This window comes from Marmota marmota, unplaced genomic scaffold, assembly GCF_001458135.2.
Source record: "Marmota marmota marmota unplaced genomic scaffold, marMar, whole genome shotgun sequence".
NCBI lineage: Eukaryota > Metazoa > Chordata > Mammalia > Rodentia > Sciuridae > Marmota > Marmota marmota.
Window position 1 is genome coordinate 8069962 of NW_026000051.1, and position 16081 is coordinate 8086042.

At 34.5% G+C, this 16081-nt stretch overlaps 1 protein-coding gene across 10 annotated transcripts in view; it reads right to left on the reverse strand.

Annotated features, from left to right (window-relative positions):
- Window positions 1–16081, reverse strand: part of Rabgap1 (RAB GTPase activating protein 1) — a 162373-nt gene that overhangs the window by 80407 nt on the left and 65885 nt on the right. For all 10 annotated transcript variants that reach the window (XM_015497611.2, XM_048813108.1, XM_048813107.1 and 7 more), the window contains 3 exons: window positions 12986–13160; window positions 9020–9113; window positions 4559–4709 (listed from right to left, as the gene is read on the reverse strand). In XM_015497611.2, the coding sequence (XP_015353097.1) occupies window positions 4559–4709; window positions 9020–9113; window positions 12986–13160 (420 nt within the window). The remainder of the gene's footprint in view (window positions 1–4558; window positions 4710–9019; window positions 9114–12985; window positions 13161–16081) is intronic.

Below are 16081 nucleotides of genomic sequence, written 5' to 3' on the forward strand. Positions count from 1 at the left end.
GAGGGGAGGGGAGGGGGGATAGTAGAGGATAGGAAAGGCAGCAGAACACAACAGACACTAGTATGGCAATATCTAAATCAATGGATGTGTAACTGATGTGATTCTGCAATCTGTATATGGGGTAAAAATGGGAGTTCATAACCCACTTGAATCAAAGTGTGAAATATGATATATCACAAACTATGCAATGTTTTGAACAACCAACAATAAAAAATTAAAAAAAAATTAGGAAATAAAAATAAATAAGCAACTTAAATTAAAAAAAAATGTGAATAGCAAAAAAATTGTACAAAGAATATGAAGAAGTAATTCAAAGAAGAGCAAAATCACTCACATTTATTGGCAGTCAGGGAACTGCAAACTAACAATACATTGGTATCACATCTACTGATAGCAAAAATTAATCACAGCAATAACAATAATAATAATACAGGCTGGGATATGTCAATAGGTTCATTGGCTGGTGGAACTACATTGCTAGTGGAACTATAAACTACCACATCCTGAAAGCCAAACAGAAAATAAGTAAATTAAACACAAAATTAAATAACCAAGCTGGGCTTGGTAATGCCTCTAATCACAGCTACTCAGGAGGCAGAGGTAGGAGGATATCAAGTTCAAGGCCAAGTCAGTCACTTAGCAAGATCCTGTCTCAAAAAATAAAAAGAATGGGGATGTAGCCAGAGTACAGTGTCCCTTGGTTCAATTCCCAGTACCAACTATTAACAAACCAACCAACTAACTAGTTTTAAAAATACATCACCCTTTGATCTAGCATTCATGTTCCTACAATCCTTCCATGAAACTCAAAAGATTTAGAACATGTGTAAGAATATTTAGTAAAGCACTATTTAAAAGCTAAAAACATGGGGCTGGTGTTGTAACTCAGTGGTGGAACGCTTGCCTAGCATGTGTAAGGCACTGGGTTTGATTCTCAGCACCACATATAAATAAATGAATAAATAAAGGTCCATCAACAACAAAGAATTAAAAAAAAAAAAGAACAAAATTAAAGCTAAAAACCAGAAACAAAGGCCCACCAGTGAAGAAAAGACTACACTTAAAAATAAGCAAAATAAAAATGTACATAGCATATTTATGTGATTCCATAAAATTATGTATATATACATTTTTGTATAAAGAAATTTTTACTTATGTTTGAAGATAAACAAATACGATTATGGAAAAGAATTTGCGGTAGAGTCAGTACTAAGTGGTGCAAATCCTGCCTCTACTTCTTTACTAGTTAAGTCGAATGATAGCATATTGTTAAGCCTCAGTGAGTCAACGTTTCTTTATTTTTTTCTAAAACGGAAATAGTAATTATTACCTCACAAGGAATTTCTTAGGATTAAAGAGATGATGGATATAAAATGCTCTGTGTAGCATCTGACACACATTAAGCACTCAAAAAAGGTAACTATTATTATCGTTATGTCATTTGCCTGCTGGATCCCTGCACAAAGTACAAAAGCTGAATAAAACATTTTTCACTTTCAAAAGGAAAGTAGAAAGAAAAGAGTGCCTCCAAAATAACTTCACTGCGTATAAGAGACACCTTTAAAAATATGCAATGTATTTCGTGTTACTAAAAACATCATTTATCCTTGGATCACAAAAGGAATGTGGGGTTGGGGATGTAGCTCAGCGACAGAGTGCGTGCATAGCATGCATAAGGCCCTGGAATCCATTCCCAACACCAAAGGGCAGAAAAAAAAGATATTTAAAAAAAGTCCTACGTGTACCCCTCACAAGACACGACTGACAATTATAGCAAGATGGTGAGAAAGACATTCATCAGTTTTTTTGCCAAATCAATTTTTCACTCAGTAAGTTATTTTCCCTATTGTAAATTTAGGCTTTGAAGAAGCTAAGCAAAAATTTAAAAAACTGTAACATAATAACACATGTAAAACTATAGATTACAAAGCATGTATCTGGCAAAAAAGCCATATTCACAATAATTTCTTAAATTGAGTAATATGGGTAAATGTCAAATATGTCTAATAATATGTACAAATCCCACTACAGTTGCAAGAATATTCACAGCAGCTTTATTCATGATGGCTAAAATTGGACGCCAAACCCAAATATGTATACAGTAGAATGGATTTTTAAGTGTTACTTATTAATATGAAATATTCCTAGCAATTAAAACAATGAAAACAAATTTAGAAAATGAGCTTCTAACACACTCCCAAAAGCAATGAGCAAAAGAAGTTATATACAAACAAGTATATACTGTATACCTGCATTTTAATGAAGTTCAAGAACAGTTTAAAGAGAGAAAAAGTCACAACAGTGATAATAGAAGTGTTTGTTATGACTAGAAATGGACAAGAATAATTATGAGGGGTGTGATGGGTATTTCCTGCTCTTGGCAATAATCACAGCAGTGTATTATGTGGAAAATGTCATAAAGCTGTACACTTTCAAGTTGTATTCTGCCCTTTTAAATTATATCTTGCTATAAAAATTGATTTAAAAAAATTAAAATAGTGCTCTTTCCTTTAAAAAATTTTTTTTCAGATTAAGTTCAAAAATGTCAATTACAACCATTTCCATATAAAGATGAATATTGTTTCTGGGGCAATAACCAACTTTCACAGGATATCAGTGTGTTTAAAAAAAAGAGCATTCACCAGTATTATTATGATTAAATTGTGTTTTCTGATCATTCACCAACAACTCAAACTAAAACCTTTTTAAGGTTCTAGCCAAACATACAATAACAGAAGTTTAATGTGAAATATAAAGTCCATATAGCCAGTGTATATAAGTCACTATTCAAATACAGCAGACTTTGTTAATAGATGGTCTTTTACATATCACATAACTGCCAGGTTCCTTTTCTACAAACATGTTATCATTTTTATAAACAATCACAGATATTTTATGTCTTTAGATTATCTATTTGAAGAGTTTTTACCAACAATCTTTAAAGCAATGATCTCCTAAGAAACAATTTTTGAGCAAAATTGATCAAATAATTTTACTATTCTGTATAGTTAACAAGTACCAATGGCATTTGGGGGGGAGGGTGTCATTTTTGGCAAAACATTTCAAAGGACTTCCAAAGTATAACTAGAAAGACAGTATTACAAATCCAAAACATGCTCTGCCAACAAAGGAAATAATCAACTGTGCATACCTTTTTAGCTCACACATTACGTAACCTCATTCTCTGATGCCTTCATTCCTTCTAAGTGGATAATAAACTTCTCTTCCATCCTTCTATGCCTGGGAGCTCTTTTCTAGAACCTGTTTAGAATGTTGTATTCCTGATAAAGATTCCCCTGTTCTCCCAGACTAAATTAATCACTCCTTTTGATGGTTCCCATTGTGCTTTTTCAGACATATCCTACCACATGATAGTCAACTGCCCTCATGTTTAACCTCTTAGCTCCAGGACTGTGGTTGTAACAGATGCCCAATAAATGCTGGTTAAGATAATTATATCAACATAATGGGAGGAAGCAGCATATTACTTTGTGAAATAAACAAAAATGTGTTTGGAATTAAGATGATGATAAGGAACATTAATATTCTGAGAACAGAAAAATAATTTTTTGGTGAACAAAGTTTTAATTTTCATTTTTAAATGCTGTACCCCTAATAAGGTGTTTTATGTTTGTTTTCAAATAACATCTTTATAAAGATGTTATTCATATTTTATAAAGTTTAACTTAAAAAAGTTTTCACCTTTTATCACAATGAAAAATGCTCAAATATTACTGCAGATTCTAAGCAAAGCATTCTTAACTCATGTTTCTGATTTGCATACCACCAGGGAAACTGCTTCCTAAAGAAAAACATTTGAAGAATTTGAGAAAACTAAAACTAAAACCAGGAACTCAGGGCATTCAAAGGCACAAAAGACTGCCTAATCTTGCAGAAAATAACTTTACATCTTTGTGTGTCAGACAGTAATAGTTTTTCTTGCTTTGTTAGCAAGATTCTCAAGAACACTTCAACCTGAGAAAGGGATACAGAAAAAATAAGGATTTTTTCACTTAGAGGAATGAGACAAAAACAAATGTGGTTTAAGATTAAAGAATTGGGCTGGGATTGTGGCTCAGGGGTAGAAAGCTCGTCTAGCACATGTGAGGCCCTGGGTTTGATCCTCAGCACCATGTAACAATAAATAAAATAAAGGCGTTGTGTACAACTACAACTAAAAAAAAAATTGAAAAAAAAAAAAAGATTACAGAATTATCTGCTCACAATTGCAGAAACTGGATCCCTACCAAATGAAATGTGATAAGAACTAAAAGTTTTTATACATTGCATGGCACAAGTTACCTGACTGAAAATGTAATTACTATCAAAAAGAATTCAGATGTACTGTAGGTTAGATGATATCCCTTCCCTCTAAGGTAACACCAATCAAGGAAAAAAACCTTGTGCCTTTGTGCCAACAGAAGAAACATCTTGGGACTAGAAGTATAATAATTCTAAAAGAAATTACAAAAATTCTTGGAAGTCAAATAGTCACACTGATATTTCATTACAAATCTCTAAAAGCATTACTGCTGAAGGTGAATTATTGTTTCCTTACCTTTGTTATAAGAATTCGGTATTTTTCTACCAGGTGGTCATTGTTGTGACAGCCTGCCAGCAGCTGCCAAACTTCTCCTCGAAGAGCCTCAGGGACACCATTTCTTACTAAGGATGACAATTGCTTTGGTCTCACACTCAAGTTGAGGTGCCTAAAAATAAAGTTGTAACTCATAAATTTATAAAAGGAAAATTATCTTTAAATACTCGAAAGGCAATATAATAAAGAAAAAGATGAAATGCTATTGGATTAGATGTGACTGAAATAGGTCAAAGAAAAAATAAAAGTATACATGAATTCTGAAAACTGTTTCCTAACTATCTTTCAACTGTTACTTAAAAAAAAAAAAAAAAAAAAAAAAAAAAAAAAAAAAAGCAAAACAGGGAACCACAGAGGATGCTTTATGGTCATGGCCCATCTAAGAAAAGTCAGGGCTGGGGATGTAACTTGGTGGTCCGCTCACCTTGCATGTGTGAGGCCCTGGTTCAATCCCCTACACTGCCCCCCCCTCCAAAAAAAAAAGCATCATGAAAGACAGAAAGCAAAGTTGCAACTAGCAAGCACATAGTTAAAGACAAGGGCTTGGCCTTATATTTTGAGTATGTTTTCAGCAATTTTCATGATATCTTCTTTCACATAACTTCTCCAAATACCTGTGGTAGCTAAGATTGTTTCTAGTACACTACTGCTACATCAAAACAAGTTACCAGGGCAGGGGATGTAGTTCAGCGGTAGCATGTGAGGCCTTGGAATTGATCCCCAGTACCACACAAAAATAAAAACCAAGTTACTAAAAGCCTTTATGCTTGATTTATATCATCTATAAAATTAAGAAAATAGAGCCTGTGCTGAAATGTTGGTATAGATTTTCAAAGTGCTTCTGCATACAATATCTCATTTGACCCTGTAACAACCATCTGGGGTAGGTGTAGCATCTTTAAGTTTTACAGATGGAGAAAAAGGTCAGGAAGGTCAATTAAATCACTGAGGTAGTTCTCAAACTCTTAAGACCAATGAATGCTTTTTTTGTCATTTGAAAGCCACTATTAATAGTCAATGAAGCAGGATCCTTACAAAGAAAAGCTCCAATCAGTATCAGATTGAAGTCATTGCCACAAAAGAACCACTATCAAATTACAAAGAGGTGAGACTTTTCTCACATTTCCAGAATTCTATGTGAATAATGTGGAGTACATTTAAAAATGATTGATTCTATGAAACTGTACCCTAATGTGAGAGCTACAGACAATTCAATATTTTTCCTTGCTTAGATTTCAATATATATGTATGTGTGTTTACATGTATATGAATGAAAAGTTGGAGTTTCCAGCAGAAAAAAACCAAAAAAACCAAAAGTAGTCTGTTACATAATTCAAGGATTGGTACACTATGGCCTCTTAAGTCAAATACAGCCCACCATTTCTTTTTATAAGCAAACCTTTATTGAAACATTGCCACGCTTACTTGTTTTGGTACTATCTATGACTGCTTCTACACTATGACAGCAGAACTGAATAGTTGTGACAGATTATTATTGGTCTGCAAAGTCTAATACAGTTGTATTTAGCTCTTCACAAAAAAAGTCTGCTAACCCTAACTTAATTTATATTGGTAAAATTGCTTCCAGAATAATTTTTTCATTGATATTAATTAACTTTATCTATGCAACTCAGCATACTATATTATAATGAGAACACTGGACCTCATATCTGCTAAGAGTCACACTAAAATGAACTTGAAGAGTTACAGTTCAAAGACATATTAATTAATACCGCCACTAAAACCAACAGAGTTCAGTAAGCCAGCTTTGGGATCAGACCTGTTGTGTTAACAATTTTCATTCCTGACAGTTTACTAATTACAATGGCTTAATCTATGAGTCAGTTTCACCTATAAAAGTGGATACCAGATGCCAGGTGGGGTGTCACATGCCTGTAATCCCAGCAGCTGGGGAGGCTGAGACAGGAGGATGAGTTCAAAGCTAGCCTCAGCAATACATAGCAAGGCATTAAGTAACTCAGTGAGACCCTACCTCCAAATAGAATACAAAATAGCTTCGGGATGAGGCTCAGTGGTAGAGTGCCCCTGAGGTCAATCCCCAGTACCAATAAAAGGATATCAGTTCTTAAGCTGTTAGAATTGAAATATAACATATAACTTAGTATACTGCCTAGCTGATGGTAAATTGTTTTTTATTAATGATTACTACAATGATGATATACCACTATTTTTTAATCTGTAATAATCCTCAATGTGGGCTGGGGGTGTGGCTCAAGCGGTAGCGCGCTCGCCTGGCATGCGTGTGGCCCGGGTTCGATCCTCAGCACCACATACAAACAAAGATGTTGTGTCCGCCGAAAACTAATAAATAAATATTAAAAAATTCTCTCTCTCTCTCTAAAAAAAAAAAAAAAAAAAAAAATCCTCAATGTTAGTATTATAGACTTCTATTTTCTTAACGAAGTAACACACTTAGAAGAGTTAAGTGACTTGCCCGAGACCCTACCCTACAGGAAGCAGAAGATAGGATATGATGCCACATCTATCAGGCTCTAAAATTCCATGATATTACAATGCTTCCTATCTGTGAAACATATATAAATAATGGGAAAAATAATGATGAAATGAAGAGAGGCTATAATAGTATATCTGAAGACTAAAACAAGCAAATACAGTTTAAACAACCTGAAGACAGTAGAGACAAACTCAGTTAATTAATATACATGAAGGAATGGGAAGACAGTTGATTGTTAAGTAGCAAAATGAATATCGAAGTATGATAACAAAACAAATTCTAAGACCCTATATACAATGCTGGTGGGTTAAACTAATGAAGTATACTTCAAGAATCTAAATACTATACTAGATGGTTTTAAACATAGTATTATGAAACCAAGTCAAGACTGAATTCATTTGTTTTAGAGCAGAAACCTTTTTATACGGATGAAATTCCTGGCAACAGCAGCCTAAACCCTCCAAACTGACTGAACTGGAAAGTATAATTGTGACAAATGTGTCAGCAGTTTTGTCTCCTGATTGTAAAGAAGTATCAAAAGCATGAGAATTACTGCTCTGGGCACTTATGCCGAGTTCACGTACCAAAACCACTTGTGTGAAGACGAACCAAGTTTTGGTTTGCTTTTTCCTCCTGTACCTATTTTTTGACATTTCCCAAATGTGTAAAGCATTGTTAAGAATGAGGGAGCAGGGGCTGGGAATGTGGCTCAAGCGGTAGCGCGCTTGCCTGGCATGCGTGCAGCCTGGGTTCGATCCTCAGCACCACATACAAAACAAAGATGTTATGTCTGCCGAAAACTAAAAAAAAGAAAAAAAAAAAAAATTAAAATTCTCTCTCTCTCGCTCTCTCTTAAAAAAAATTAATTTAAAAAAAAAAAAAGAATGAGGGAGCAGATGACGCCCATTTCTAGTCCTGTCAAGGGCATGAAATATATATATATTTTTAATGCTGAGACACAGCTTTACTAAGAATAGAGTGAAAGAATTCAACAGTTAAAACTTCTGAGAAAAATTAAATACCAAAGTGTAGGTCCACAGGGAGCTTATATGAATACCCTAATAACCAAAACATCAGAAATAGACCCATACTCAGGCTCTTTTCCCTACCTGGCATCTTACCTAGGGAGAAAGGGAAACTACATAAATATCTCACCAATCTGACTTAATAGAATATCTTTGGTTATGTTAACAAGTACCTGGAGGTGGTGTATTACTTTTAGAAAATGTAGAGGCTTGCGCTTCTTATTACTGTCAAGCATCTCTTGAGCTGATGGGAAATTCTTGAGTTTTAAACATGTTGCTAGGAAAAGTAATTGACAGAACAGGTAACAAACCATACTTTTGACACTCTGCTCTGCCACTGCAGGTACATACCACGATAAAGTAAAGATGCATCTAAGGCCTGTGTGTGTTCCGTGAACATCCTCTAAACTTTCTTGATTATTGTGTACTGTCTTAGCCACTTGACCAGTTAACAGTTGCTAATTTCTTTAACAAGCCTCTTCTCTAATTTATTCTGCCCATAAGTTCCATGTTTGGATAAATATTTTCTCCAACAATGAGAATTTATTAGATTTTTAATATTCTTTTTTTTAAGTATTTTTTTCCTTATTTAATTTTTTTTAGCTGTAGATAGACATAATATCTTTATTTTATTTATTTATTTTTATGTGGTGCTGAGGATTGAACCAAGTGCCTCACACTTGCTAAGCAAGCACTCTACCACTGATCTAAAACCCCAGCCCAGGTTTCTAATATTCTGAGAACCGATTTCAGGTCTTCACTATTATCCTTATAAACCTCTAAAAACAGAGATTCTAGAATGCAAGCCTCATATGTAGTTTCTATTATTGGTTCCAAATTGAATATTTTAGTTAGGTAAGATTTTCTAAACATACAATGAGAATTGCAGATGAAAAGGAGAACTATGCTATTATAACTTACCACTTTGACAGCAGTTCTCCCCATGTTTCAAGAATTTTTTCTGCACATTCTTTGGATACATCACCAGATCCACTCAAGAGAGGTTCATCGTTATCTTTAATAAACAAAACACATAAAAAAGGATAACAGAAGAGGCTATACTAGCCAAAAGAATGACATGGGAATTTAACAGTCAAATTTAAAGACTCTACTGGGAGTATACAGCCATAATTACAAATAAAATTAAAATGGTCCTATTTTTGTAACCTCTTTGATTTTCTTGTGCTTTTCATGTAGGTCCATACATAGTATGTCAATTATAGAAAAGAGTCATTTAATAATAAAATTATAAGACTCAAGATATGGTATGTTCTCATTCTTATTCCCAAGCAAGTAGCTTTATGTGTGGAAATAATACACTTTTATTTATACCAGTTTAAAATTTTGAAGCACCTAAATCTTCAAAAGAGGAGAGTAGAGAATGATGGAATAAATTATTACACATGTATACAAGGTAACTGCATGATGACATGATTACACAATGACATGCAAAATACCACATAAAAATGAAATTAAATATTCCATGTGTCTGTTAAAAAATAGAACAGACTAGAATGAACTACACCACAACATTAATAATTCTTGCTTCTGAGAGTTATGATTGATACTTTTCTGTTATATATCTGTGACTTTCTAAGTCTTCTACAAAATGGTACACATTAATAGAAAGCACAAAAATATTTTAAAAGGACCAAAATGAACTACTTTAAACTTATGCAAAGAAAAGTAGGTTCAAGTAAGAATTTAGAGATTATAAGATATGAATGAATATTGTGAAAAAAGTGATACTGAAGGCTGGGGAGGTAGCTCTGTGGTAAAGTACATGCTGAGCATGTGTGAAGTCCTGGTTCAATTCCCAGCACCAAAACCAATCCAACCAAAAACAAAACAGTGACACTGACACAGGCATGAAAAGAATAATGAAAGGACAAAAAAATATAGACCAAGACAATTCTTTTCTGTTGGACACTAGAGATATTTTCACCTTTTTTGCTATAAACAGTATCAGAATGGATATACTAATTCATTGGACATATGCCCAAAAGTGGACTTCCTGAGTGAAACACCACATACTTGTAAAAGAATTTTGAAATTTTCTGACTCCGTCTTCCCAAATGGTTCTACCAATTTACATTCTGCTAACTAGGTGCGACAGTATTTGATTCCACGTGTCCTCGTCAAGCTGGGTTTTGTTATTTTGTTTTTCACTCAACATACCTACACAAAATTTGGCAAACCTCTGATGACTGCATCATGAATTTGAACTGTTACTAGAGAAGGCAGTATCTGAGATCTGATTTTAAAGACTCAGAAGTCCATGCTACTTATTATAAAATTTCTTTACACAGTGCCTTGGACGTTATCATTAGTTTCAATGGTGAGACAGAAAAAAGATGTGAGATTTCTGTAAATGGATGAATAATTTAAATTTAAAGAAAAGAAAAAGGCTAGAGGGCACTAAGGTAAATTTTCCCCAACTTTCATTAGCTTTCCAGACTACTTTAATCCCTCAAATAATTTTCTACTTATTTAAGTACTGATATACTACAAACAATTCTTTTGAGGAAGATGGGGTTGTGGCTCAATGGTAGAGCGCTTGCCTTACATGTATGAGGCACTGGGTTCGATCCTCAGCACCATATTAAAAAAATAAACAAACAAAATAAAGGTACTGTGTCCATCTACACCTAAAAAAGAAATTCTTAAAAAAAAATTAAAATTTACAAGGAATCACAATTTCTTCAAACAGACTAGGAAGACCCATCTTTCAAAAATTCTCTTTTACTTTTCTGGATGATTTCAACAAATCTAGATAGCAGCAGTTTGAAATCTGTGTGTAGAGTCCCATTCTGCATAAAATGGAGGAAAGATGGGGAACCAAAAGGCAATCTGAGTTTCAGAATGTTGCTTCTGAAAAACTCCATTTTATAACTGCTTGTTTTCTATTGTCCCATGAGTAAGAAGCCTCTCTAGAGAACTAGTCTTTTCTTTCAGGTAGCAATCAGAACACAAGAAGGCAGTTTCCCTGGTTTGTAATCTGGATTAGAGAGAACTGGAAAATGGCATGCCTGCAATTTCTTCTGAAGCTCACCTGTCACTAGTTTTTTTTACTATGGAAAAACTATGGAAATGGGTCCTAGGGAACAGCTCAGCCTGCCAATATTTATTGGTCACCCACTGCATACCAAGTGTTGTGGTACACACCAGGGAAACAATATGGGGTAAAAGCAGATATTCTTTGATTTTTGCTGTTAGTCCCATCTCTCCCTAGTTAAGAACCATCAGTAGAGGCCTTTTGAATCCCCTCAGAAACAAGAAAAATTTCTGTCTGCTATAGGTTAAAATTAGATGGCAACCTTTAGTTGAGCCCAAATTTCTTTGTAACCAACAGATAATCCTCAAAATCTACAGTATGAAGATTTGAGCATTCTCTGATGTCATGACAAAGGGAGTATCATTCTTCATTTTTGGTTCTTTTGTTTTTATTGCTTAGTTAAAGGGAGCAGAGTTATGTAAACATTTTGCCAGCCTGCCATTTTAACCAGAGAAACTGTAACTCTTGAGACTACCATTTATACAGCAGATAGTCTCAAACAGAGGAACAATTCCACCATTCCCATGAAGATCACATTAACTTAAAGTGGTTCTGCAAGGGACTCTAAACTGCATCTCTGACTTCAAAACAACATATGTACCTTTCCTGCATTTCAAAATGCTTCATGAGAAATAAATGCAAGAGACTGTGATAGACTATAACTCAGACTGTGGAATCTTAGATCTGGATTCAAGTCAAGACCTCAAAATTCTTCTACCCCGTAACCATGGGAAAATTTTTCTAAGATTCCATTTCTTTATGTATAAAATGAGGATAAGTTCTATTTTCAGAATTACTGTTGTTTTGAGGATTATGTAAAATAAACAAAGCATCTGCCTACCACATAATATGCATCAAGTAACTAGTGGCCATTGGTATTACTAATACATGACTCTTAGGTGATTACTCACTAGAATGTGATTACTCAACAGAACAATGGAAACTGGCTATCAGTGCTGACTCCAAATTTGAAAAAAAAGTACATATAATCATGGATATACATTTCTTTAAACCAAACCAATCATTCTTCCCATCTCCATATCTTTGTTAATGCAATTTTTTTTGAAAAGAAATGTCTAGAGAAGCCCATTTATCCCTGATGAATTCTTCTTCCATTTTAAAATCCCAGCTCAAAACTATTCTTCGTGATGTACCACCATATATTCCACAATGAAAAATTGATTCTCTATAAATTTCCAGAACATTTCCTGCAAACCTCACACAGATACAAGCATTTTATGACCTCATAATTGATCTTTAAGCCCAGGTACTAAGTTATAAATTGGAATATGAATGTTCACTTCTTCTGTGCTCTGTGCTTTCTTCCCACACTTCTATACACCATGTCTTAATAAAACTGACAGGACAATTCAATAGATCTAGTCATGAAATAAAGAAACAAAAAGAAAAATGAACCAATGAATTGTCTACCAGCACGGAAACACAATAATATACAACTGTGTGTACAAAAAATGTTTGGTAAAGGGGTATATGAGGAAGTCATGTTTTGGCACTTGAACAGTTCTTGTAAAAGGAGTCAGTTGAAATGAAAATGTTTACTTAGAGCTGTGTCTAATTAGTTTTAAAACTGTGCTAATCCAACCAGTTAAAACTAAACTGATTATTTAAAAAACACTAATTATACAATCTAATTTTACCAATTTGATTTTAAAGAATTTCCAATGTTAATCATTTTTTAATCTCCCATTGCTCTAAGACATAGGAGACACTGAATGAATTCCAAATGCCAAGCGTCATTATCAACTCCATAACACAATGCTGAAGTCTGCCAGGTCCTCTGCCCTCAAATATAAATTTAGCACTCCATTTACCTTCCTCTTCATCATCTTCTGGAGGAGAAGGTATCATTGAGCTCTGAGATCCAGACTGTGGCAAGCGAACTGAAGGACTGGCTGTGGTTTTCCTTCTTTCTCTTTCTGATTCACTTTCCAAGCACACAACTTCATATAAAGTGTCAGAATTATTCTTTCTCTCCTTCTGCTTTATCTTGAGAATGAAAAAGTATTTATTATGCAGTTAATACTTTGTTTTTAATTAATCACCAGTTCTGATTTCACATAGGTTGTAAGAATAAATAATGATTATCTGAATACCTACACTAACATTTTCTAAATAGAAAAGCATGTTAGATTTAAAACCCCTTAGGAAAATACAAAATTTACTGAGTAGGATTCTAGTTCTATAATTTTATGTGCCAAGTAACTACTAAAATTTACTCGATGTAAACTAAATAGCTGTTCTGTATCTTCCAAGATGCTTTATATAAGTTTTAAATTACTCTAAAACATGACACTTTAAGGTAAGAAAATTCTTTATTCCATGTTTTTTCCCACTTCTTTTCTTCAATTAAAGTAGTGTAGGGAAGCCAAGCACAATGGCACACGCTGTAATCCCAGCATCAAGGGAGGCTGTGACAAAAGGATCATATATTTAAAGCCAGCCTAGCAATGATGAGGTGCTAAGGTGCTAAGCAACTCAGTGAGACCCTGTCTCTAAATAAAATATAAAATAGGGCTGTGGATGTGGCTCAGTGGTCTAGTGTCCCTGAGTTCAATCCCTAGTACCACCCCCCCCCCAAAAAAAAGTAGTGTAGGGAACAACTTTTTCAACTGAAAGCTATAAATCAGCGTGGGAGTGGAATGGGGAGTTGTTAATGGCAGGCAATATCAATTTAAAAAACACATAAAAATTTTGATAACGCCAGCTGATTTGTAGTTTGGGTTTATTTTGAGGCAATTTTTATACTCACCTAAATTAAAGACAAGGAATATAAGATTTTACCAATACAATAAATATTTTAAATACACTAACATTACTATTATGGTCAATGTTAGGGAGAGAAGAAAATAAAGTGAAATACTGGACAAGAAGAAAAGAAGAGTTCTAAAAGAAAAGGCACAAAAAAACTAGAAAGGTGGCTACACCAAAGACAGAAAACATAGAAAAGAAGAGTGGGCAATAAGAGGTTAATAAGCTATCGAAATATCAGAGCAGATTCTTTTTTTGGGGGGGGGTTACAATGGATTGAATACAGGGGTGTATAACCAGTAAGCCATATCCCCAGTTTTTTTTTTTTCTTTCTTTCTTTTTAAATTTTGAGATAGAGGCTTAGGGCCACACTAAAATGCTTAGGTCAGCTTTGAACTTGTAATTCATCTGTGTCAGCTTCCCGAGCAACTGGGATTACAGGCATACATCATCATGCCCAGTTATCAGAGCATGTCCACTTGGAATCTAAAAACAAACAAAAAACCAAATCTCAATCCTGAGAGAAAGGCCTCAACTGCCAAATATGTCCTTTCAGTATCATCCTGAAGCGATTACAGTAATTGGTAAGCTTGTCTATAAAGGGCCAAAGGACAGATACCTAATGGTATGTGGGCCAGTAGTCTATGTAACTATGCAGCTCTGCCATTTGAGTGCAAAAGCAGACATAAACAACATGTAAATTAAGGGAGTGTCACTGTGTTCCAAAGAAACTTTATAAAATCAACTGTCAGGTAAAATTTAAACCACTATCATTTCCTACTTTGGTTTAACATGTCTGAGGATTACTTAATTTTCTAGAGAAATATACCAATTACTATTATCTACTTACTATTAATAAAGAATTCAATAAATGGGATGGATTCAAACTAAAAAGCTTCTCAGCAAAGGAAACAATCAATGAGGTAAACAAAGAACCTATATTTTGGGAGCAAATTTTTGCCACACACACATCAGATAAAGCACTAATCTCCAGGATATATAAAGAACTCAAAAAACTTAACACCAAAAAAAGAAACAATCCAATCAATATATGAGCTAAGGAGCTGAACAGACACTACTCAGAAGAAGATATACAATCAATCAACAAATATATGAAAAAATGTTCAACATCTCTAACAATTAGAGAAATGCAAATCAAAACTACTCTAAGATTTCATCTCACTCCAGTCAGAATGGCAACTATAAAGAATACAAACAACAATAAGTATTGGCGAGGATGTGGGGAAAAAAGCACGCTCATACATTGCTGGTGGGACTGCAAACTGGTGCAACCAATGTGGAAAGCAGTATGGAGAAAACCAGGAATGGAACTATTTGACCCAGCTATCCCACTCCTCAGTCTATACCCAAAGTACTTGAAAACAGTATACTACAGTAACGCAACCACATCAATGTTTATAGCAGCACAATTCACAACAGCCAAACTGTGGAACCAACCTGGATGTCCTTCAATAGATGAATGGATGAAGAAATTGAGTTATATATACCCAATAAAGTATTGCTCAGCAGTAAAAGAATAAAATTATGGCCTTTGCAGGTAAATGGATCATGCTAAGTGAATCAAGCCAATCCCAAAAAACCAAAGGCCGAATGTTTTCTCTGATAATTGGATGTTAATCTATAATTTTGGGAGGGGCATGGGATGAATGGAGGAACTTTGGATGGTTGGTTGGAGCAAAGGGGAGGAGGGGAGGGAACATGATGGTAGTATACCCAAAGTAGGGTCACACCATTCGTGCAATCATACATGTGCCTAGAGTAATGATGTTTGTCATTTCACCATCTTTCCTACCACTATGGTGAAATGAAAAACATCATTATTCTAGGTACAGTATGATTGCACAAAAGGTGTGACCCTACTTTGGGTACAACTAGAGAAGTCAAAAATTGTGCTCCATTTGTATAAAATGAATTGAAGTATAACTGATTAGAATAAATGAATTTTAAAAAATAAGAATTCAGACTCTCAGAAGTTACATATTAACTTGTAAGTTTGTGCCCAGAAGATATGTAAATAATTTCTGACCAAAACAAAGGACAACCTAAGCTGGGACCGGTGGTGCATGCCTGTAATCCCAGCAACTTGGGAGCTGAGACGGGAGGACCACAGTTTCAAGGCTAGCCTCAGCAATTTAGCA